General features: G+C 39.7%; 2 protein-coding genes across 5 annotated transcripts in view; one reads left to right on the top strand and one right to left on the bottom strand.

Annotated features, from left to right (window-relative positions):
• Positions 1-23,917, top strand: part of wdfy1 (WD repeat and FYVE domain containing 1) — a 1,176,431-nt gene that overhangs the window by 419,885 nt on the left and 732,629 nt on the right. The gene's annotated exons all lie outside the window — the stretch shown is intronic.
• Positions 1-23,917, bottom strand: part of slc8a2b (solute carrier family 8 member 2b) — a 295,419-nt gene that overhangs the window by 87,181 nt on the left and 184,321 nt on the right. Inside the window, exon 4 of the mRNA XM_049467028.1 lies at positions 2,606-3,039. Within this exon, the coding sequence (XP_049322985.1) occupies positions 2,606-2,968 (363 nt within the window). The 5' untranslated portion in view covers positions 2,969-3,039. The remainder of the gene's footprint in view (positions 1-2,605; positions 3,040-23,917) is intronic.

Genomic DNA, 23,917 nt, shown 5'->3' with positions numbered 1-23,917 from the left:
ATTTTCTCCTCAGTCACATTTATAGTAGGTGAGTCAGATGGAGCGTGACTGCACTGGCAGAGATAACACTGCTCCATTTTCTCCTGACAGAATTTGTGCTTGCTCTCAGAGGGGAATAACGAAGGAGCTCAGTGTAAGCGTTAATTACATTAACCTTCCAGACCTGAAATATTCTCTTTGATATCTTAAGAATAACTCCATGTGCACTACATAATATGTTCTTATTCATACAGTAAATGGTCACAGATAAATCAAAGGTGACCACCAAATACACAGACACAAACTAGGCTATGGTCATAGTAAAGTATTTATATAAATTCACCACCAAAAAAAAAAACGCCTTTAGCTTTGATTGCAGCACGTATTCACTGTGGCATAGTTTTGATAAGCTTCTGCAATGTCACAAGATTTATTTCAATCCAGTGTTGCTGGATTAATTTTTAACCAAGATCTTGCAGCAGCATTGATGATGGTAGAGTCTGACCACTGCACAAAGCCTCTCTTCTCCATCCAGCACATCCCAAAGATTCTCAATGAGGTTAAGGTCTGGACTCTGTGGTGAACTCTCTCTCAATCCATGTGTGAAAATGATGATCTCATGCTCCCTGAATCACTCTTTCACAATTCCAGCTCCATGAATCCTGACATTGTCATCTTGGAATATCTCTGGAATAAACACTGATGTGCTGATTGTAAGGTGATGTGAATTATGGAAGTTGAATTAAGTTGGATTTAGTGGGAGCAGATGGATGGGAAACCTTGCAGTGGGTGGAAATGATTGGAATTTGGGGTCTGGCTTTAAATATCCATGTGAACATTAGGGATAGGAATTATAGGGAATCCCATAATACTGTATCATCAGATCACATCATCATGTTGCCCATGATAACGATTACATGACATTACTGTGATTCTCTAATACTCGATATATCACAAGACAATTTTCTACGATACTTCACAGCATCTGTGTTACTGAAGGGGATAAAATCCTCCTAAATTATGAATATACAGCGGAAATGATAGGTTAAGTGTCATCAGTTTCAAAGAATTTCACAACCAATATTCTTCACCGCAGGTTTTCCCTATTCATTTAATTATAGCGCCACCATGTGGAGTAATGAAGTCCTAACGTACTGCATTACTGCAGTCCTAATTTAAATTTAAATCTAAGGGAGTTTGGTTTAGAGTGCCTATGTTGTTGTTTTTTCGGTAATGTGGTATTACTTTTCCACCAGATGTAATGAGACACACACCTTGCAAAAAAATCAGCATTTGTCTCGTCAGTCGACAGATTATTTTCCCAAAAGTCTTGGGGATCATCAAGATGTCTTCTGGCAAAATTGAGACAAATCTTAAGGTTCTTTTTGCTCAGCAGTGCACCCGTTTTTGCCCAGTCTCTTTCTGATGGTGGAATCATGAACACTGACCTTAACTGAGGTAAGTGAGGTCTGCAGTTCTTTGAATTGTGTGGGGTCTTTTTGACCTCTTGGATGAGTCTTTGCTGAACTTTGATGGGGTAATTTTGATAGACCAGTCACTTCTGGAAATGTTCACTGCTCTGCCACGTTTTCGCTATTTGTGGATAATGGCTCCCATTGCGATTCCCTGATGTCTCAAAACTTATATAACCTTTCACAGACTGATAAATCTCAGTACTTTTTTTTATTTGGATATTGGCTTGATGTCTGGCTTTTGAGTCTACTTTGTTTTGTCAGGAAGGTTCTATTTAAGTGATTTCTTTATGGCAGTAATCAGGCCTGGGCGTGGCTAGAGTAATTAAATTCAGGTGGGTAAACCACAGTAGAGTTATGTTTTACCTGGGGAAAAACACTTTTTCACACAGTGCCACGTACAGGGGTTAGACAATGAAACTGAAACACCTGGTTTTAGAGCACAATAATTTATTGTGGTGACGGACAGTTCTGGTGGAAACAGGAGAGTTGAGGTGCACATTGAATTCTGCCGTGATTTGATCAGCCGTGGTTTTATGTTTTTTGGATACAATCCGGGTTAGCACCCGAACATCCCTTTCAGACAGCTTCCTCTTACAGCGTCCACAGTTAATCCTGTTGGATGTGGTTCGTCCTTCTTGGTAGTATGCTGACATTACCCTGGATACCGTGGCTGTCTTGGTCACAGATGCTCCAGCAAGACGTGCACCAACAATTTATCCTCTTTTGAACTCTGGTATGTCTCCCATAATGTTGTGTGCATTGCAATATTTTGAGCAGAACTGTGCTCTTATCCTGTTAATTGAACCTTCACATTCTGCTCTTACTGGTGCAATAATGTGCAATTAATGAAGATTGACCACCAGGCTGCTCCAATTTAGCCCTTCCACACAAATGAGACCTTCCACACTAAAATGGCAGGTGTTACAGTTTCATTGTCCAACCCCTGTATATACTAAACTATGGTAAAATAGTGATTATCGTCATTATTAACAAGGAAAATTACGCATCCTGCCAGTGATTCTCATAACCCTCTATTTTGAGTGTGCCTCTGAAATATATCAGTTTGAAAGGTCCAGTAGCCCTAACACTTTCCCCAATTTACCCCTCCAGCCTAACAAGTATCGGTTGTCCTGGTTGTGTCACTGTCTTACCTGTGATGTAATAACCTCAATAGATGCCATAAAGCGATCGGCGATGATGGACACCCCCAGGAACATGTACATGAGCGAGACGAAGTAGACGGTGGCCCGGGCGATCTTGTCTGCGATTCTTGGGTTGTTGGGCTTCCAGACGGGCAGGATGATGCCAGGCGCGCACTCCACCGCCTCTCCACAGCGCTTGGTGGAGTTGCTGTCAATGACGGAGGTGTTGTAGTACGGCTCCGGCGTCATGGAGGGAGACACGGGTTCTTCCTCTCGCTGGGACTCCGAGGTGCAGGATGGGGGGAGGGTGAAGAAGAGGAGGAGGAGGGAGAGGAGGAAGACAGCACAGCGGAAAGAGGAAGACACTGCCATGGCTCCTCTCCTCAGGGAGCAGAAGGGTGAGACAGAGGAGATAAAAGAAGAAGAAGAAAGAAATTGGACACCTAGCGAGAGAGAGAAAAGAAACAGGAAGAAGAAGGTGTTAGATACCCAATAAAGGTCTAACTTATTAACAAACTAATGTCTCAGTTCATATCCTCAACATTAAGTGTTTTAGTTAGTGATGGGGTCGACAATAGGCAAGCATGAAACATCTGGCCCGTGAGGTTGTTTGAATTATGATAAAGATAATGAAAATAAAATAAATGAATAAATAAAATGCTTTTGTTTATATTCCTCCCCTCCTAGTTGTGTCCCAACTTATTAGCCGGAGCAGTGGTAGTGTATTGGACCGTGAACCTGACGACATGGGTTTGATTCTGCGTGAGGAGCGGTGTGTTTATTTATTTATTTTTTCCTTTCTTTTTGGGTTTACCTGTTTTGAGCTCAACTGTTCTGCAGTTGGGTTCAACAACCCTCTGGGCTGGAGAGCTACTAGTCTGTAGCACTTATCAGGCAGTTAAAAGCGAAAGACCAGAAAGAAAGAGGATTAAATAAAAAAAATAAAAAAAAAACAAGACAGCAGTAAGTGGATTTTTACACAGGATAAATTAGACCTATGTGTACAAATGGTGTAATTTAGCACCAGGTAGGCTGGCAACAACATACAGTTTATGGGTAATGTTTATGTTAGCTAGCTAGTTCTTTCCCTCTCTGCCAATCAGATTAAAGAAATTCAAAACGCGTCACCCCCCACCTTAGACTAATACTTAAACTTTAATCTTACAAAATATCCTGTCATAAAACATTATATTAGTATCGCTAACAATGTTGTAATTCTGTGTGTAAAAAAACTGTGTGGAACACGCACCGCATTTCTGTAGCGCAGCAGCTATTTTTCTAAATGTTATATGTTGTACACTACTTAGGGAGCCTAATTCTAAGAGAACAAGGGTGTCGCCATGTTTTTCCAACATAATCAGAGTATGGATGCCGACACTGGACAAATGCGATGTCACTGTACACCGCTTAGAGCAGCTGGATCCCAAAGATCCTATAGAGCTGAAATAAACGCAACTTTTAATTATTAAAAAAGAAAACATTTCAAAAGTCAAATGAGCACTGGACTTTAATTTTTACAGATTTCTCTCCTGAAAACATTGGGTTTATTTGGGTGAGAAAGGCTCTTCTGTTTAAATGTATTTCTAATTTTTCCCAATTTCTTTCAAGAGCATCTGTGACCAAGACAGCAAGTCTTTGTGATGCATCAAGAGCCACGGTATCCAGGGTAATGTCAGCATACCACCAAGAAGGACCAACCACATCCAACAGGATTAACTGTGGACGCTGTAAGAGGAAGCTGTCTGAAAGGGATGTTCGGGTGCTAACCCGGATTGTATCCAAAAAAAGGCCATTTATCCCACCGATTTAATTGCGTCTCAGCTGTTTATCCGACATTACTGGTGATGCCACAACACAAGAAGAGTGAAGACTAGCACACGCCTCCTCCGATACATGTGAAATCAGACTCCGCCTCTTTTGGAACTGCTGCTGATGTAGCATTGTCAAGTAGCATAACAGCTACTCGTAGGAAAGCGCAGCGACTCGGTTCTGATACATCAGCTCACAGATGCCCTGTGCTGATCGACATCACCCTAGTAGTGACGAGGGGAAAGAGCACCATCTACTGTACCCTCCCAGAGAGAGCAAGGTCAGTTGTGCTTCTTTAGGGGTCTTGCAACTGATGGCAAACTGCATGACCAGGATTCGAACCAGCAATCTCCTGATCATGGTGACAGTGGGTGTGGTTATAATCTAAATCAGTGGTATGCCGAACCATAGGTACTAAATTCAGATATTCAGATGTGCATACTAATGGGGTGATTCGGGCTTGTACACATCTTTTTCATACAGGAAGTGAACAAATGACTATGAATCTACACAGATTTCTTTCCTAAAAACTGTTTATTTGGGTGAGTAAAGTGCTTTGGTTTATCTACAGTAAGCTTAGATTTCCAATATTGTGACTAAAATGGCTGAAATTAGAGGACACCACATTATGTGTCTGGTAGTCAATGCTAGAAATTAATTAGTACAGTCAGTGCAGCTTGTACTAGGTTGGGTTGGGCCACCAAATACCCTAAAACGGCGCTCTGTGTGTGTGTGTGTGTGTGTTGATGGGGCTGAACCTCTGATTAGGACTGTGGTAATGAGGGAGTCGTGCTGCTGCAGTTATTTATTGGAGGTCAGTCCTCCGTTTTTGAAACCTGGCCAGAGATCTGCTATTGTGATCTCTGCTACTTTAATCTCCTGCTTTTACTCCGGGAAATTGTTTTGGCCCCAAACACCTTCAGATGTGACGCAGCATTTTATGACAGTAAAAAATAGCCAAGCATGACCGTTGGCCTTTACGAGTAAGTTATTCTCTCTATTCTGCTCATTTTAACACATTCACTCCATTTCCCCACAACCTCTACTCCCCCGCTGGCTTCCATCCCACCGGCTGGCTGAGAGATAACACACTCAGTAAGTGGGAACTCCCAGCCCTGGTGAGCAGAAGCTCTGCTGTTAACTACAGGCTCTCTCAATACTTAATACATCTTATTCCACTACGCCCATTATCAAACATTTGATATATTATGAATTTGTGTCGGTTCATATTAAATAATTTGTGGTTGTATTGTATTTAAAAGTATTCAACAGTAGGGCTGAAGCGATTAGTTGATATAATCGACAATGTCGATTAATTAAATTTGCAGACTACAAATTTCATTGTCGATTAATCATTAATATGTAACAGTACCACATTACACAAAGTGTTGGGGTCAGAGGCGCACAGTGTAAATAGCTCACTCACACAGTTCACACTCAATTTAAAAAGTGCCCAAACACAAGACATTACATATTAATTCACTAAATATTAGTAATTTCCAAGTTTAAACAACATGTTGATATTTAAACAGGGTGACCAAACGTCCGTATTTCCCGGGACATGTCCGTATTTCACGTCCTGTCCCGGGTGTCCCGGGTTTTTTTTTTTCAGAAAGTGAGGAAATGTCCTGGTTTTTAAATTACCTTCATTAGACCAGAGAGCAGTAGACAGCGTGACTGTCAGCGTGGAGCCCTCCCTCTCCCCCCTTCCAAGGCAGTCTCACAGTAAGAGCACACACACAACGCTTCACCCCTCAACGCCACTAACCCACCCCCCCACTCCCCCCGCTACCAGGTGTCCTGGTTGACCCAAATGAAGATATGGTCACCCTAATTTAAATGTCTTTCAAATCTTATGTTCAGCTGTTTCTATCGCTTTTAGTGGTGGAGGACATGGCAGAAATAATCGTTGACAAATCGATTTATTAAAAAATAATCATGAGATTAGTCAACGACCAAAATAATCATCAGTTCCAGCCCTATTTAACAGCCTATTTGCTATGCAAAAGTATTTGCCCCCTACAGATTTGTCCCCTTTTTTTAATCACACTTACATTTTTCACATTAATAAACAAACTTTAATATCAGGCAAAGATAACCTAAGTATATAAAAAAAAAAATAATAATGCAATTTGGTTTATTAAGGGGATAAATCCAATCCGTCCCTATCCGAAAAAAATGTTTGCCCCGCTAAACCTTATAACTTGGTTTTGTCACCCTTGGCGGCAACAACTGCAATCAAGCTTTATGATAACTGGCAATGAGTCTTTCACATCTCTGTGGAGGAATTTTGGCTGCACTCTTCTTTACAGAATTGTTTTAATTAAGACACATTAGAGGGTTCCGAGCTGTTTAAGATCATCCACAGCATCTGAATCAGACTTTTACCAGACCACTTCAAACCTTGGTTAGGTTTGCTTTTCCTCTATAGAGGAAGTTAAACAGAGCCCTTAACAAACCAATATTTATGTGTTAGTCTCTCTGCTGTTCAGGTAAATTTATTATATAAATTGTCTTCCAATAACTGTCACACCCTTCAAATAACTGTTGTAAAGTTATATTTCCTTTTTACATTTTTTAAAATGTTTTCCTATTTCCTCCCAATTTAACTAGGCCAGTTGTCCCACCAATTCTATTGTGTCTCAGCTGTATATTCCCCTTTACTAGTGATGCCACAACACAAGGAGGGTAAAGACTAGCCAGTATTACCGAGTAGCATCACAGCGCACTCGGAGGAAAGCGCAGCGACTCGGTTCCAATACATCAGCTCACAGATGCCTTGTGCTGATCAACATCACCCTAGGAGTGATAAGGGAAAAGAGTGCCATCTACCCACCAAGAGAGAGCATCGCCAATTGTGCCCTCTCAAGGCTCCAGCAGCTGACAGCAAGCTGCATGACTGGGATTCAAACCCGCAATCTCCTGATCATAGTGAAAGTGGCTGTGGTTATAATCTATATCAGTGGTATGCTGAAACATAGGTACTAAACTCAGATATTCAGAAATTCAGACATGCATAGTAATGGGGTGATTCAGGCTTGTACACAGCTTTTCTTACAGGATGCTTAGAAAAAAACTAAAGTGGCCAAAACTGCCTCATTGAAAAACATTTAAAAAAGTGTCCGACATCATTTTAAAATAATTTATAAAGACCAAATTTGTCATACTCATAAAACTCAACGCCTACTTTACACCATAACAATCACCACGGATATCAGTGCAACACCTTAGAAACCACCTAGCAACCACATAGCAACACCATAGCAACCACCACAGATACCATAGCAACACCTTAGCAATCATTAATCAACACTACAGCAACCTGGGATACCGCAAATCCTGTGCTTTCTTCAATAAATGCACTTTTATAGTTCCATATGTGTTCCTCCACAGTTCTGATGTTTTCTATATTAATCTACAATATGAACAATAATCCATATAAAAAAACTTTGGATGTGGTGGTGTGTCTAAAGGTTTGACTGGTACTGTTGGGTGTTGGAACAAGGATAGTAATGGTAATACTTAAGTTTTGTCAAATGATCTACCTCAAAATATATGGTGGAGATGCTTGAATTCTTTGGTCACTGAATTTTCATTCAATTAATGAAGACTGGACACCAGGCTGCTCCAATTTAGCCATGAAACCTCCCACACTAAAATGTAAGGTGTTTCAGTTTCATTGTCTAACACCTATATGTATGTATTTATGCAATAATGTATTCACATATTAAACACTTTTGAAACAAAGTCAACATATCACCTCAATGAAGATAACTGGATCTCCTTGGAAACTGATTGTTTAGCTGCAGTGTAAAGGTCATTATTTCTGAAGTGTATCTGAGTAAGCGCTGTGCAGTAAGTGGTGATACTATGGAGTTCTCATTGCTTGGAAGCCATACAGGTTGGTTTATGAGCTCAAACTCAGATTAAAAAAAAAACTACAGTTCTTACATCACTTCCTGTGTGCTACTATTTTAACTATTCCTAGAAAGTGTAGAAATTTCCTCTTATAACACAAGTGAGAAATAATAAAAACAACTAGGAGGTTACTTATAGTGACCACCGTGCTTCAATAGATTGAGAAAACCAAATATGCATGCACGTTGTTATAGATATACGTTTGAGTAAAATGAACATCCTATAAACTACGAACAACATTTCTCCCGAATTCCAAACAAAAATATTGTCATTTAGAGCATTTATTTGCAGAAAAAGAGAAATGGTTGAAATAATAAAATAGATGCAGAGCTTTCAGACCTCAAATAATGCAAAGAAAACTTCAATTCATATTCATAAAGTTTTAAGAGTTCAGAAATCAATATTTGGTAGAATAATTCTGGTTTTTAATCACAGGTTTCATGCATCTTGGCTTGTTCTCCTCCACCAGTCTTACACACTGCTTTTGGATCACTTTGTCACTCCTGGTGCAAAAATTCAAGCAGTTCAGCTTAGTTTGATGGATTATGATCGTCTATCTTCCTCTTGATTATATTGCAAACATTTTTAATTTGGTCAGATCAAAGAAACTCATCATTTTTTAAATTGTCTCTTATTTTCTTCCAGAACTGTATATACTATATCTACTGCATTTATGCACAATTATTGTATATTTCTTATATAACACATTAATAGGTTAGTGATGCATCATTTGCTTTACAAGAAAATGTGGGATTCACAGTGAGCTCAAAGGCATTCCGTTCCACATCAATACACTCCAGCATGTCGCTCCACTGATGAACGCATGTTGGAGAGAACATACTCTATAGATCCCTACTGTAATGAACACACACTTTCTACATTTTACACATATTTTTTACCAAATATAAGAATATCTGGCCTCCAAACCAAAAAAACAAAACACAAGAGGTGAAATGACATCAGAATAACATGAGTACCTACACTCAATAAACAATAAATCGTTACTACAAAATAACGTTAAATTTTAAAACATAATTTAAAGTAACCTAGTTACTTTATGGATAACTTTATTTTAAATAGAATTAAGTAAATATAACTTATTAGTTACATTCTACAGCTGCTGACAGCCCACGTCATCTTTAGCTGATACTCAAAACTCTAAGCACTGTCTGTATTTCCAGCTAGAACATGTGTTTAGCATTGGCCAGATGAAACTCCCCAAGATGCAAGAAGAAAGCAAATATATACTGTAGTGAATCTGCAGTAATGTTCTGTGTTTACTGACTGTTAAAATACATTTTTGTGTTTAGAGTATTAGACAAGCGTGTGACTGGGAGAGAGCATAGAGGGGCTGTATGTATGTGTGTGTGTGTGAGGTGGAGAGAGGGGGGGGGCTCGCTGTGTGTGTGTGTGTGTGTGTGTGTGTGTGCAAGAGAGAGAGGTGGACAGAGAGGGGGACAGGGGTTGGAGAATGAAACTGAAACACCTGTTTTTAGAGCACAATAATTTATTGTGGTGACGGACAGTTCTGGTGGAAACAGGAGAGTTGAGGTGCACATTGAATTCTGCCGTGATTTGAGCAGCTGTGGTTTTATGTTTTTTGGATACAATCCGGGTTAGCACCCGAACATCCCTTTCAGACAGCTTCCTCTTACAGCGTCCACAGTTAATCCTGTTGGATGTGGTTGGTTCTTCTTGGTGGTATGCTGACATTACCCTGGATAGCGTGGCTCTTGATGCATCACAAAGACTTGCTGTCTTGGTCACAGATGCTCCAGCAAGACGTGCACCAACAATTTGTCCTCTTTTGAACTCTGGTATGTCACTCATAATGTTGTGTGCGTTGCAATATCATGTGTAAAACTGTGCTCTTACCCTGCTAATTGATCTATCTAATACCTTTTTCCTAAGGAAAATGGCAAAAATTTTATGTACAATGACTTGGATAAATAACTTTAATCTGATAACTGGACTGGAAATAGTAACACGTTAGATTACTCGTTACTGAAAAAAATTGTCAGATTAGAGTAAAATGTTACTGTTTCCAATCCAGTAATCAGATTAAAGTTACTTATACAAGATGCTGTGCTTTACTTTTTGTCATTTTCCTTAGTTACTGACATGACTGCACTTAACATGTGAACCTACTAAACTTCATAACTGAAAACCTGAGTAATGTACAGATATCGTAAACATATCTTAACAAAACAAAACAACAAGGCTTACTCTATCTAACCAACACATATAAATTCACTTCAGAAAACATCTCCATTTAGTATTTAGCAGTTATGGCTAATTCGCTACTGTTGGCTTCTTAATACATTTAAAATGTATGGAAATATACTGTGATATAAATACATTTTATCCATATCATCCAGTACTACCTCCATTTATCCAGTTTTTTTCAGGGGTTAGGAGCATCATTGTGAATTATAGTATCATTGTGATATGTTATATAAAGGCCTCCAATCCCCCCCCCCCCTTTTTATCGTTTTGTGGTTAATAGAGGACGAGCGCAGTGGAGCACATGGCTGTCCTCTCTCTCTCTCTCCACGCCTGACCGAGCAACTCTTCCTCACCCTGACTGTGACGATCACACCCTCACATCTAAATCACCCCATTAATACCCAACGACTCCACAGCCCGACTCACAGAGTCAGTGCATATTTCCTCCAACAACCTTACTTAAACCTCTCCAGAGCCCCCCGCTGCCGGACCCTCCGAGAATTATCAGCATTATCAGCATTAAGAGCATTAACAGCATTTCTCAGAACAAACGCTGATCATTTCTAATACAGCAGCTTCACCGTTCAGAACTAATCGCCCAAGTATTTACGCTCTGCTGGGTCCGGCCCACCCTGCTGTACAGCTGTACTCAAAACAGCAGGCCCAGCGAGTTCTAATATAATAATGTACAAATTTCCACAGCCATAAAATTAGAACCATCTGCCTGATATTTTATATCTCCCCCTCGTGCCGCCAAAATCAGCTTTTTTACCAATTTCAGCTGCAGGAGCTCTTCTGTGAGATCAGAGCAGATGGGCTAGCCTTCACTCTCCATGCACACCAATCAGCTTCTGGACACCTTTTGGAAGATACTGACTGGCTCAACGGCTCGGTCAATATTGATACCAATATTACAATATATCATATGTCTTTAATTGGATCAATATGCATCTAATATAGATTTCTTATATTATATTATATTTATATTGTATTTTTAAACATGGGTGCTCTAAACTTCCTAAGACAACAAGAGTTTGACTCACTAAAGTTAGTGCTTTATTACTCCACATGCTACAATCAGATACATAGGGTAAACCTGTGGTGAAGAATATTGGTTTTTAAATTCTGTAAAACTGACCCCAATAAATCCATAATTCCTGGTATTTAATTATTTAGGAGTATTTTATCCTTTTCAGTAACATATTGAATAAATATGTAGAGGGTTAAAAGCACATGCCTCCTACAGCATATTCTAGGATTTGAACTTGCAATCTACTAAGAGCACTTTACTCCACTGGACCACTTGTAATGCCCCCAAACAGCAAGTTTCAGTTCATTCTTACGCTCTACTAGCAAAAAAATAAACAAAGGTACAGAATTGCAAAGATAAATTCATAATTAGAATAGCACTGCAGAGGTAAATTCATGATTAGAATAGCACTGCTGAGGTAAATTCATGATGAGATTGAACTGCTGAGGTAAATTTATGATTCAATTTATGAGGTAAATTCTAGATTGTAGTAGCAATGCTGAGGTAAATTAATGGCTAGAATAGCACTGCTGAGCTAAATTCATGATTAGAGTAGCACTGCAGGCGTGAAATCATGGCTAGAATACCACTGTTGAGGTAAATGCATAATTAGATTGAACTGCTCAGCTAAATTCATGATTAGGATAGCATAGCTGAGGTAAATTAATAATTAGAATAGCATAGCTGAGGTAAGTTCATGATTAGGGAACAGCGGCAGAGGTACATTTATTATTAGAGTAGAATAGTTGAGGTAAATATGTTTTTAGGGCAACACTGCTGAGGTAAATTGATGATTAGAAAAGCATTACTGAGGTAAATGTGTTGTTTTGTTGGTTTGTCTGCTGGGTTATTAAAAATGGTAGACCTGAGAGCAGTGAGGTGGGATTTCCTGACCCGTACTCATTAGGAGTTATTATATTACCACATGGCAACCTGTATTTAGGTGGTAAGCTATTAAAATAACTGGACAAGGTGTCTGGATGATCCATAATTCCACTTTCCCAGAGCTGACACCACTTTATTAACTGTGAATTCTGCCACCAGTTAAACTCCAACCACAAAACACATAATCTCAGTTTCTAAACACAGAAATGGTCTCTAGGCAGCTAGATTTTATTGCAGTTAAGATGTGTAGGTCAGAGCACAGGTCACTGCGGGTTGGACTTTTCCCAATTAGTCTATTTATATCTCCTAATAAAAGTACACACAGTTTCACATTAAACTGTTACATTGAAAAAGTGTAATGTGATCTCATATCTAACAGAAATTTATGATTGATATTTAATGAAGAACTGTGCAGCACCAGGGCAGATCTGTCCAACCACAGTAATAAAACTATTCACAGCAGCCAATCAAATCCAGAACCAATGACAGGCAGAGTGTATTTTAATTATGGAGCAGACAGCAGGGAGAGCATGCATCCGTCTTCATGATTTGTTACAGGACACTATGAGTTAGACACCAACTGCTTGGCAACGCTGCATCAGCAGCAGCTCGAAAAGAAGCGGTGACTGACTTCACATGTATCGGAGGAAGCATGTGCTAGTCTTCACCCTCCTGGTGTGTTGGGGCATTACTAGTGATAGGGGGGGTCCTAATGAGTGGGTTGGGTAATTGGCTGTGTAAATTGGGGAGAAAATGGAAGAAAAAAATAAATATTACTTACAAAATCACGTATGTCCTTTATTATCAGACCCATTCACACGTGTAAAACACTCAGTTTGATTGGTTAAATGACTGAATAGAAGCCCTGTGTCCGTATATTCACTTCTCTGTAATTGTCAAAAAGGCTACTGTTGGCTTTGGCTCTGGCCCACATTCACTGTAGAATCCTTTTGTCTGAATTGCTCGCTTGTGGTATCCAGCACTTAGCATGATTGCTGCGAGAGCATCTCCTTAAAAGCATGTGGTATTAGCGTAATTGCGTTTTACAGCATATTAGAATCTTAAAGGATTTAAAGATAGTAAATTACAGGGATATACAGACGGTTTCAGCAAAATGAGGAAATCAGAAAAACAACTCCAGGAAAGACATAAGGAGGATCATTATAGAGGAATCACTGTACTAAATATAGACTGCTATCATAAAGAAAACCGAGAAACACACAAACGTTCAGAGAGAAAGCAAGATACAGATAAGACACAGAGTCCCACTGCAAACATCGCTGGATTAAAATGAATGAAAGGATCAGAGAGTGTTAGCGTTGGGAATTACAGCAGCACTCTGAAGGCTCTAACACAATTGAATAGACTCACTTATGTGTGTAATGTGTGCAGCTTGTGGCCTTGCATTGTCTTGTGGAAAAATGCATGATGTCCCTAAATCACGTTTATTGATAGTGCGCATTATAATAAACTGTGTGTGCTTTCTGTCTGTGTGTGTATGTGTTTTTGCATGTGTTTCTGCAGGTTGTGGTCCACCTGAACTACATGGGAGGAGCCATGGGCTAAACAACCTGCAGTCACAACCAAGATGGCGGCAAGAGCTCACACAGGAAGTGGGGCCTACTGTAGCTGTGTCTCAATTCAGGGGCTGCATCCTTCGAAGGAAGCGGTCTACGAAGGTGTGTTCTTTGAAGGATGCGTAGGCTCCGATGGCAGTACTGAAATGAGACAGTCTACCCTACGGAGTATTTCCTGTTTCCTGTTTGAGATTCTACCTGCCACAACTAAAGTCAGAGCTGAGAAATGAGATTTTGAATCTCGGTTTGCTTCAGATCACAAAATACCAAATTAATAAGTCCATTAACTGTGCAGTTACTTAAATATTTTAAATGTGAACGGGTGGAACTGAACATAAACAAATAAAAGGGCGTTTGAAATTAAGTTGGAAAAAAGAGAATAAATTAGAATAAAGTATTATGTTATATTATATATATATATATATATATATATATATATATATATATATATATATTATATAGTATTATGTATTATATGTATATGTATAAATAATATATATATATATATATATATATATATATATAAACTAAACAATACTTATAAATAAACTAAATAATACATTAATACACACACACACACATATATATATATATATATATATATATATAATATTTAGTTTAAATATATAAGTATTTATATATCTATAAACTATTAACATATAGCAACATAAACATGATACTACATACATAAACTAAACAAAACGGCCTTCAAATGAGTCCTTCGAAGGATGCAGCCCCTGAATTGGTTCCCCTGCTACCACTACCATTGCCATGTGCTTTATTCTAATTGTTTGTTCTTGTAGTCATTCCTTGGGGAATGTCTTTGAGTCCCTCCTTCGACCACATGTCTAGCAAGTCTCTGTTTGAGCCATACAGACTTACACACCAATCTGAGTCCAACAGGTAAGGTTAAGGCGCCTTATACATTTCCATCACGTAGCTGATTTTGTGTATAGATACACTAGGTTAGCAGGCGGATGCCTCTTTTGTACTTATGTTGTTAGCTTAAGAAGTAGTCGTCTGTGTTTTCTTTTGTTCTTTTGTTTAGAATAAATAGTTTAGATTAAGGTTATGTTTTGTTTCTTTCTTTTTACTTTGGCACCATCACTGTTGGCTCCTCTGAGGCCTAAAACCCTTAGGCCATGGGTGTATTGTTTAGAGATTGATTGTTGTTTGTCAGTTTTTCACTGATTTTGAAACGTCTAATTCTGGTCTGATCTCCTCACTTCCCTTCTGTTCCCTTTGTTGTAACCAATTTTAAAAACAAGCCAATCTAGGTTGTAACATAAACATTCAGAGAGAAAGCAAGACACAGAGGAGACACCTTGGTCCCACTGCAAACATCGCTGGATTAAAATGAATGAGGAGATCAAACGGAATTAGCACCGAAACATTTTCAGCAGCACTCTGAAGACTTTAACACAATTGAAGAGTAAAGTAACTGCCACAAAGCATCATTACTGCAGTCACTGACACGCTCACTCCAGTTATCATGGGAAAAGTCTCGGTAAACGTTAAACAAACACCCAGCCGCTCTAAACCAGGGACACTCAAATGCCAGTCCCCAGACAGCACTGAGCTAACAAATGACAAATGACTGACAGCCAGATGCATCATGTGTGCAGTCACATGGGTCTTCTTATTTTCAGCATATTTATACCACAGCTCACTTCCTCTGATTCAGGTCAGACTCTCCTTGAATCCTCCCGCAGGCTAGCACTGAGCGATGTCAGCAGATGTTAACTGGTCACTGCACATATTTGACAGCGCAGCTTCAGTGCAGGGACTGAAACCTCTGTGCTTTAAAGCCACTGAGGCATTTCCAACACTCCAGACTAGTGCTGGGCGGTGAGACCAAAAATGCATATCACAGTATTTTGCAAGATTCTGACGGTTTCATGGTATATAATTATGGGTGTGACGAGACACTAATATCACAAGACGAGACGAGACGAGACATGATACTGGGTTCACGAGAACGAGACGAGACAAGATTTAAAAATACAATTTTAAAGAAAACGCCAAAAAGGAAAAATGGCTCGAAAACTAGAGTAAAATTAACTAGAAGTAGTTAGGGACAGGCAGGGTCAGTAACAATATGGCAGCAAACATAAACAACATACCAGAGTGTAGTCAGGCAAAACAAGATTATACTCGGTCAATCAAGCAAAGAATGGATAGAGATAAAAGAATAGTAAAAAAAAAATAATAAAATAAAAAAAGTACAATAAAACAAAAAATAGAGAGGGCAAGGCAAAAATAGTAGTTGCAAACAAAAACAAGTTGGTAACAAAGGCAAAAAAAACTAAGGAAAAACGTTTTTAAAGAGCAAGATCACTAGATTCAATAATCTGCATTCAACAAAGAAAACTGAGGGGTATTTATACTAGACTGACCAGGTGGAAACAATCAGTAACTGGGAGAGCGGGAACACCGAAGCATTATGTGATCATAATGTGAATGCATGCTGGGAAGTGGAGTCTTTTGTAGTCCAGAGCAAGCAGACTGACAGTGTCAGGACATATTGATTGGACTTGGGTTCGTTTTCTTTTTTTTTTTAATGAAGGGTTTAAAATAGCCTTCCTGTGTGGCAAATGCTACTTGTATCCAGGTTCAAACAGTCACTTCCTATTTTTAAATCATGCTGATGTAACAAGTCAAGAAAGCAAAATCTGTCAGAGCACAGAGTTTCTCGCACTTCTTTGGCATTTCAGGAAATCAGGGCAAACGTTTAGCCAGCATGAAAACAGTTCAAACTGACTCACTTTCAGCCCCTCAATTTAGCGAGTGCTCTTCCGGAGTCTCTTCTGCACGCGTTTAATGAGTAAACACTGCCTCGTTTTCTGCTTGATTATGGCGGAAAGTGTCTGCTTATTGGACTGCACTGTAGTGAGGAGACGGAGGAGATCAGGAGGTGCTGCCTCATTAAGGCGAGGGGAGACAGCATGAAATATCAATTTAATTTACTATGAATAGAGGCCTGAATATTTTATATGTGGAACATGAAGAGATTCAGATGAGGACCTCGCTGTCTCTGCTGGCTATTGTTCACGGCGGAAGTGAAGGTCATCTTCACGCGTAGATCAACACGCAGGAAACAGTGAGATCAGAAGTAATGACGGCTGTTCTGCAGGGATTTTTACACCCACTCCCTGAGCTGATTAAAGCAAACTGAGATAACTTAGAGACCACGACACAACACAGCTATTTGTGGCCATGACAATTATCCAGTCAGACACAAGCATTCTCTCCCTATATTTGCATATATATATATATATATATATATATATATATATATATATATATATATATATATGTGTGTCTATGTGTGTGTATATATACATATATATATATATACAGGGGTTGGACAATGAAACTGAAACACCTGTCATTTTAGTGTGGGAGGTTTCTTGGCTAAATTGGAGCAGCCTGGTGGCCAATCTTCATTAATTGCACATTACACCAGTAAGAGCAGAGTGTGAAGGTTCGATTATCAGGGTAAGAGAACAGTTCTGTTCAAAATATTGCAATGCACACAAAATTATGGGTGACATACCAGAGTTCAAAAGAGGACAAATTGTTGGTGCACGTCTTGCTGGCGCATCTGTGACCAAGACAGCAAGTCTTTGTGATGCATCTGGAGTAACAGTATCCAGGGTAATGTTAGCATACCACCAAGAAGGACCAACCACATCCAACAGGATTAACTGTGGACGCTGTAAGAGGAAGCTGTCTGAAAGGGATGTTCGGGTGCTAACCCGGATTGTTTTCTAAAACTCATAAAACCACGGCTGATCAAATCACGGCAGAATTCAATGTGCACCTCAACTCTCCTGTTTCCACCAGAACTGTCCGTCACCACAATAAATTATTGCGGTCTAAAACCTCTGCATCTTTTTTTGTTATTTCAGACATTTCTCATTTTCTGCTAATAAATGTTCTAAATGACAATATTTTTATTTGGAATTTGGGAGAAATGTTGTCCGTAGTTTATAGAATAAAACAACAATGTTCATTTTACTGAACATGTCAAACATTTCAGCATGTAGAGAGCTGTAGAGGTTCCTAATGGAGTCCTGTGACAATCCATTCCATGCAGATTCAATATGTATACAGTTACTGTCCTATTGGAAATGTGCATGGCCACAAAAGTGGCGATGGTCCCAGCTAAAATTTGATTGGCCCCCTGAAGTTCCCCTTTCCTGTCACTAACTTTGTCTATGTACAGTAGAAATGCACGTAAAATTGGTATGGTGATTTTAATGTAGTCAAATTTGCGAATGTGAATCCACACACTGATTTGTTGGGTGTTTCCAACAAGGCAAAAGCAGTACTTGTCACTGAGGATGACCCATTGACATTATGCCCTCAGAGGATACCTTTAGGCAGTATACCTCTTGGTGAAAGATCGCTGACTGCTATACATGCCTCTACAATGCACTCGCAGACATTTTGCCCAGTTGACACACTTTGAGAGGAGGTGCAGCATTGGACTGAAACAAGAAGGATGCAATAAAAGAATGAATTAACCATCATATAGGCTGATTATTAGCCAGCCACCATTGCGGCACCATATTGTCACTGACCAATGAAAAAACTGTATCCCAAGCAGCAAATTACCAAATTAAGTGACGGATAAAATCTTCGTAACTTTCAAAGGAAGTCAATGTAAAGAGAGTTTATTTCAGTAAATTCTGGAGAATTTCTATTCGTCCATTGGACAGTGACTGAATACTTTATTAGGTACACCTGTCCAGCCGCACATTAACACAAATGTCAAATCAGCCAATCACATGGCAGCAACTCAATGCATTTAGGGATGTAGACATGGCCAAGATGATTTGTTGCAGTTAAAACCGACCATCAGAATAAGTAAAAAAAAGGTGATTTAGGTGATTTTGAACGTGGCGTGGTTGATTGTTGGTGCTAGACGGGCTGAAATGAGTGTTTCAGAAACTGCTGATCTACTGGGATTTTCACGCACAACCATCTCTAAAGTTTACAGAGAATGATCCAGTAAGCTGATACAGTTCTGCGGGAGCAAATGCCTTGTTGATGCCAGAGGTCAGAGTAGAACGGCCAGTCTGGTTTGAGCTGATAGAACGACAACAGTAACTCAAATATCCACTCGTTACAACCGAGGTCTGCAGAAGAGCATCTCTGAACCACAACACCTCCAATCTTGAGGCGGATGATGGGCTACAGCAGCAAAAGATCACTCCGGGTGCAGCTCCTGCAGCTAAGAACAGAAAACTGAAGCTACAATTCACACAGACTTACCATAACTGAACAATCGAAGATTGGATAAACATTATCTGGTCTGATGAGTCAGGACAGAAGATTCATATCATGGATGTGCAGCTGACAAATCTGCAGCAACTGCGTGATGCTATCATGTTAATATCTACCAGAATCTCTGAGGAATGTTTCCAGTACCTTGTGGAATCTATGCCACAAAGGATTTAGGCAGTTCTGAAGGCAAAAGGGGGGTCCAACCCGGTACTAGAAGATGGAAAAATGCAGAAAAAGCACTACCTTAAAATTCTTCAGTATAACCTCAGTCCATAATAGGGTGTTTCACATGACAATAAACCCATTTATACACCAGATTTGGTTGTGGATTTGTCAAAAATCTGTAGTTTAGATTAAACTGTCCGTTACACACGGTTACAGAACAAAGTGTGGCCATTCGTGAGCTTCTCGGGAAACCTTGGGCAAGTGTTTGTATTCTTCTTAGTTACCAACAGAAATACTGTGCTGTTCTGCCACGGGTCTCATTCCAGCCTTCCTAATGACCACAGCTGGGGCTCAGAGCCTGGAGTTGTTAAGAATTTTGTTCTTGTGCTCTGGCTGATTTTACACATTTCTCCTGGGGATCTACTATTCCTAGACTGACTGACTATTGTTCCAAAAGTAAGCCTCTGACTGCAGCTCTGTGAAGTTCTTGAGCTTTAGAAAGGGCTTTGTAACCTTTTTCAGGCTGATAGGTATCAACAATTATTTTCTCTGGAGGCTTTAGGAATCTCTTCTCTCTGTGCCATGATGTGAATGACGGAAGAACCTGTCTGCAGCCCTGCTGTTTTAAAGCTCCAAGGTTACCGGCCATTTTATTAGGTACCCCTTCCTAGTACAGGGTTGGACCTTCTTTTGCCTTCAGAACTGCCTTAATCCTTCGTGGCACAGATTCAAAAAGGTACTGGAAACATTCCTCAGAGAGTCTGGTCCATATTAACATGATAGCATCACGCAGTTGCTGCACATCAGATTTGTTGGCTGCACATCCGTGATGTGAATCCCCCGTTCCACCACATCCCAAAGCTGCTCTATTGGATTGAGATCTGGTGACTGTGTAGGACATTCCAGTACAGTTAACTCATGAATTGTCGTGTTTAAGAAACCAGTCTGAGATGATTGGCGCTTTATGACATGGAGCATTATCCTGCTGGAAGTAGCATCAGAAGATACAGGTACACTGTGGTCATAAAGGGATGGACATGGTCAGCAGCAATACTCAGGTAGACTGTGGCATTGATGTGACACGATGCTTAATTGGTACTAATGGTCCCAAAGTGTGGCAGGAAAATATCCCCCACACCATCACTGCACCCCCACCACCAGCCTGAACCGCTGATACAAGGTAGGATGAATCCATGCTTTCATGTTTCTAACGCCAATTTTGACTCATCAGACCAGGTAAGGTTTTTCCAAACTTCTATTGTCCAGTTTTGGTGAGTCTGTGTGAATTCTTAGCTGCAGGAGCTGCACCTGGTGTGGTCTTGGTCTTCTGCTGCTGTAGCTCATCATCCACCTCAAGGTTGGACGTGTTGTGCTGATGTTCAGAGATACTCTTCTGCAGACCCCGGTTGTAACGAGTGGTTATTTGAGTTACTGTTGCCGTTCTATCAGCTGGAACCAGTCTGGCCATTTTCCTCTGATGAGAGTTAATATATGATTGCATACGGTGTTGAATTAACTCCAGTGAGTTGTCAGTGTTGATGCCACAAGGCATTTGCTCCCACAGAACTGACACTCACTGGAGTTAATTCAACACCGTATGCAATCATATATTAACTCTCATCAGTGTTAACACATTTTACCCCACAGGCTAAAACAACTCTCAAAATTTGTACTTATTTTTTTTATCTTTGTTTAAATTATGTTTGGCCATTTTTTTAACTTAACCCGAAACTACATACCAGAGTATCTATAAAACAATATAAAATGTGGGATATATCACAGAAATAAATACTTTATTTTATCCTATCTAAGCTTTATTTAGAACAACACAGAGCATCAAAAACTGCCCAAAAAATGCTTCTTGTGTGGAGACCCTTATCCACTATTTGTTTGTTATATTTCAGATGTACTAAATTTGACTTGAACGTGAGAAAGTGCGTTCCCCCACGGAACTTTTGTTTCGGGCGTACGCCTTTTTTTGTACGTATGTATTGTGTTTTTGTCATTTGGCGACACTTAGAGGCAATGCATTGAAATTACATCTATTAAGATATCCTTTATGCACACATTGTAGTCAGCATTACTGGGTAAAATAAAGTTAATAAATCAGACAATTTCATTGGCTTACATAAATAATCGTTCAACGTGTTTCCACTTAGCCTAGATTATATAAACATGCATAAAAGTTTGCGCTGAAGTTGTTGGAGTTGGCAACGTTGGCATCATTGGAAAATATTGCTAATGGCCAAATTCATTGAGAGCGCATTTTCCACGACCATTATGTTTTTTAGGCCCATGATGATGACTGGCTTATAAGCCGTTTTAGATTTCCAAGAGCATAGGAGGATAACAAGCTGAGTGCGTGACGTGTGGCTTCTTGGTAAGCAACTCATTTAAAGCATTTAAATGAAATCATTTATTATCCCTTTTAGAATAATACAATTTAAAACATGGGTAATTATACGCTACGCGTATATCATATTAATAATAATATAATAATAATAATAATAATTTTTATTATAATATTTTTTTTATTATTATTATTATTATTATTATTATTATTATTATTATTATTATTATTATTATTATTATTATTATCCTAACTTTATACTCTGCGTAATTGAGGGAGGAGTCGTGGCAGGTGTGTTGTTTTCGTGCACTTGCTCTTGATTTCAAGTTGATTGCGATGTACTAAGAGGAAGTACGTGGGATTCTGCCTACGCACGGTTTGATAAATCCGGATTTTTTGTGCGTACGGAACTTTTCAGGTCTGAGCGTACGGAACATTTTAGTAGGAAGTCCATGCAAGTCTTAGTACATGAGGCCCCTGGTGTGGGAAGATTATCATGGCCTGGTGTTGATATAGAGGAAGCCAAGTAGGAAGTAGTTAAGAGTTGTTCTGACTGTATGATTAAAATACAGTATATTAATGTGATTGGGTAACTCGTAGTTTCTGCTTTCTTACATCAATAAATAGCAGTAGGTCAACTTCAGTGATGAGCTTGGCTTTTGTCTTGGTGGGGACTTCAGAGAAAACAGTGTGTGGAGGCATCATGGTCAAGATCTATTGGGGTCCAATTTCCCAACCTATTCTGAATACACCCACTAGTGAGCTGTTCCAGCAGGACAATGCTCGTCCACATACTGCTGCTGTTTTAGAAGCTTGCCTTAAAGGTGCAGATATTACATAATGCCATGACCAGACACATTGCCAAACACACCTACAGTATCCCTGATTAAAAATATTTTGGAGACTGGCCACACTCCACACACCAAAAAACCTGCAGGAAGTGTGTGAAAATATTGGAGCTGCATGGACCTGATTAATTATCAAAGGACTCCATTAGGAACCTCTACAAATCCATGCTGAGACATCTGGCATGGTGCTTTATACATGCTTTGTATGTACTGTATATCAGTCTAAACTTTCAGTCATTTTTGGTAACTTTTATTTTCCTTCCATAGAGCACTGCAATCTGACACTTTCTATTTTTTGATGATACAATTTTACAATTCACACACAGTGCTCCATTCCACTGGTGGTGCTGTTTTGTAGATATTTATACATATTTATACTGCTCACACTCAGTCAAGAGTGTCTTTTAGTGGTATTATCATGTTGACAGGCTCTATCACTTTGATATTACATCTATTGACTAATCTGCTGTGCTCTCTGAAGACAAAACACAGCTGAGTAGGAGGTGGATAATGAATTAAAGCTCATTATTGGCCAAATGCATTTTTTTTTCCTTTTAAGAAAATCCTCTTGATATTTCCAGCTAAAGGCTTAATGCCAACTGTGAATCAAGCGCACAGCGTCTGCTGCTTAAATAAGCTCAGTCTGCACTGAAGTACAAAGAGGAAAAAAGAAAAAAAGGTATTTCCACCTGCCCACACACTTTCCTTCAGTGTTTCCTCCATGCTGTACACATTCCCCGGACCCCCCGGGGACCCCCGACAACCCGCTGAGAACCCACTTCCTTATTAGCCTGATTGGAGCACAATCGAAACATAAAGCATATTAAAGCTGTGCCATCTTTCCCGCGAGACCGCGGCCTCTTTCATTTCTGCCCGTGTTCTGAAAGCTGATGAGAGCGAGGGGATGCAGGCTATCCAGCTTCATAAGCATAACTCACGCCCACTCGCTCGCCCACCTCCTCCCTCTCCGCCGCGCTGCGTCTCTGAGATGTGCAGTTAAATCCCGTGCGGAAGCCCATTGAGGAAAACAACACACTGCGCAGTTGTGCTTTATGGCTTTTAACCAGGAGAGGCCTGAGTAAACATGCTGAGCTGCAGGAGTGATGGAAGAGCAGTAATCAGTGAAGACAGGAATCACCTGTCATCAGCCTTTACTCCTCACTGCACTCACCCTAACACTGCCAGTTAGCCCTTTTTACCACCATCAATATTGCCCATATT

Source organism: Astyanax mexicanus, chromosome 18, assembly GCF_023375975.1.
Source record: "Astyanax mexicanus isolate ESR-SI-001 chromosome 18, AstMex3_surface, whole genome shotgun sequence".
NCBI classification, from domain to species: domain Eukaryota; kingdom Metazoa; phylum Chordata; class Actinopteri; order Characiformes; family Acestrorhamphidae; genus Astyanax; species Astyanax mexicanus.
Note: the sequence above shows the minus strand (reverse complement) of the source record. Positions and strands in the feature narration are given on the sequence as shown.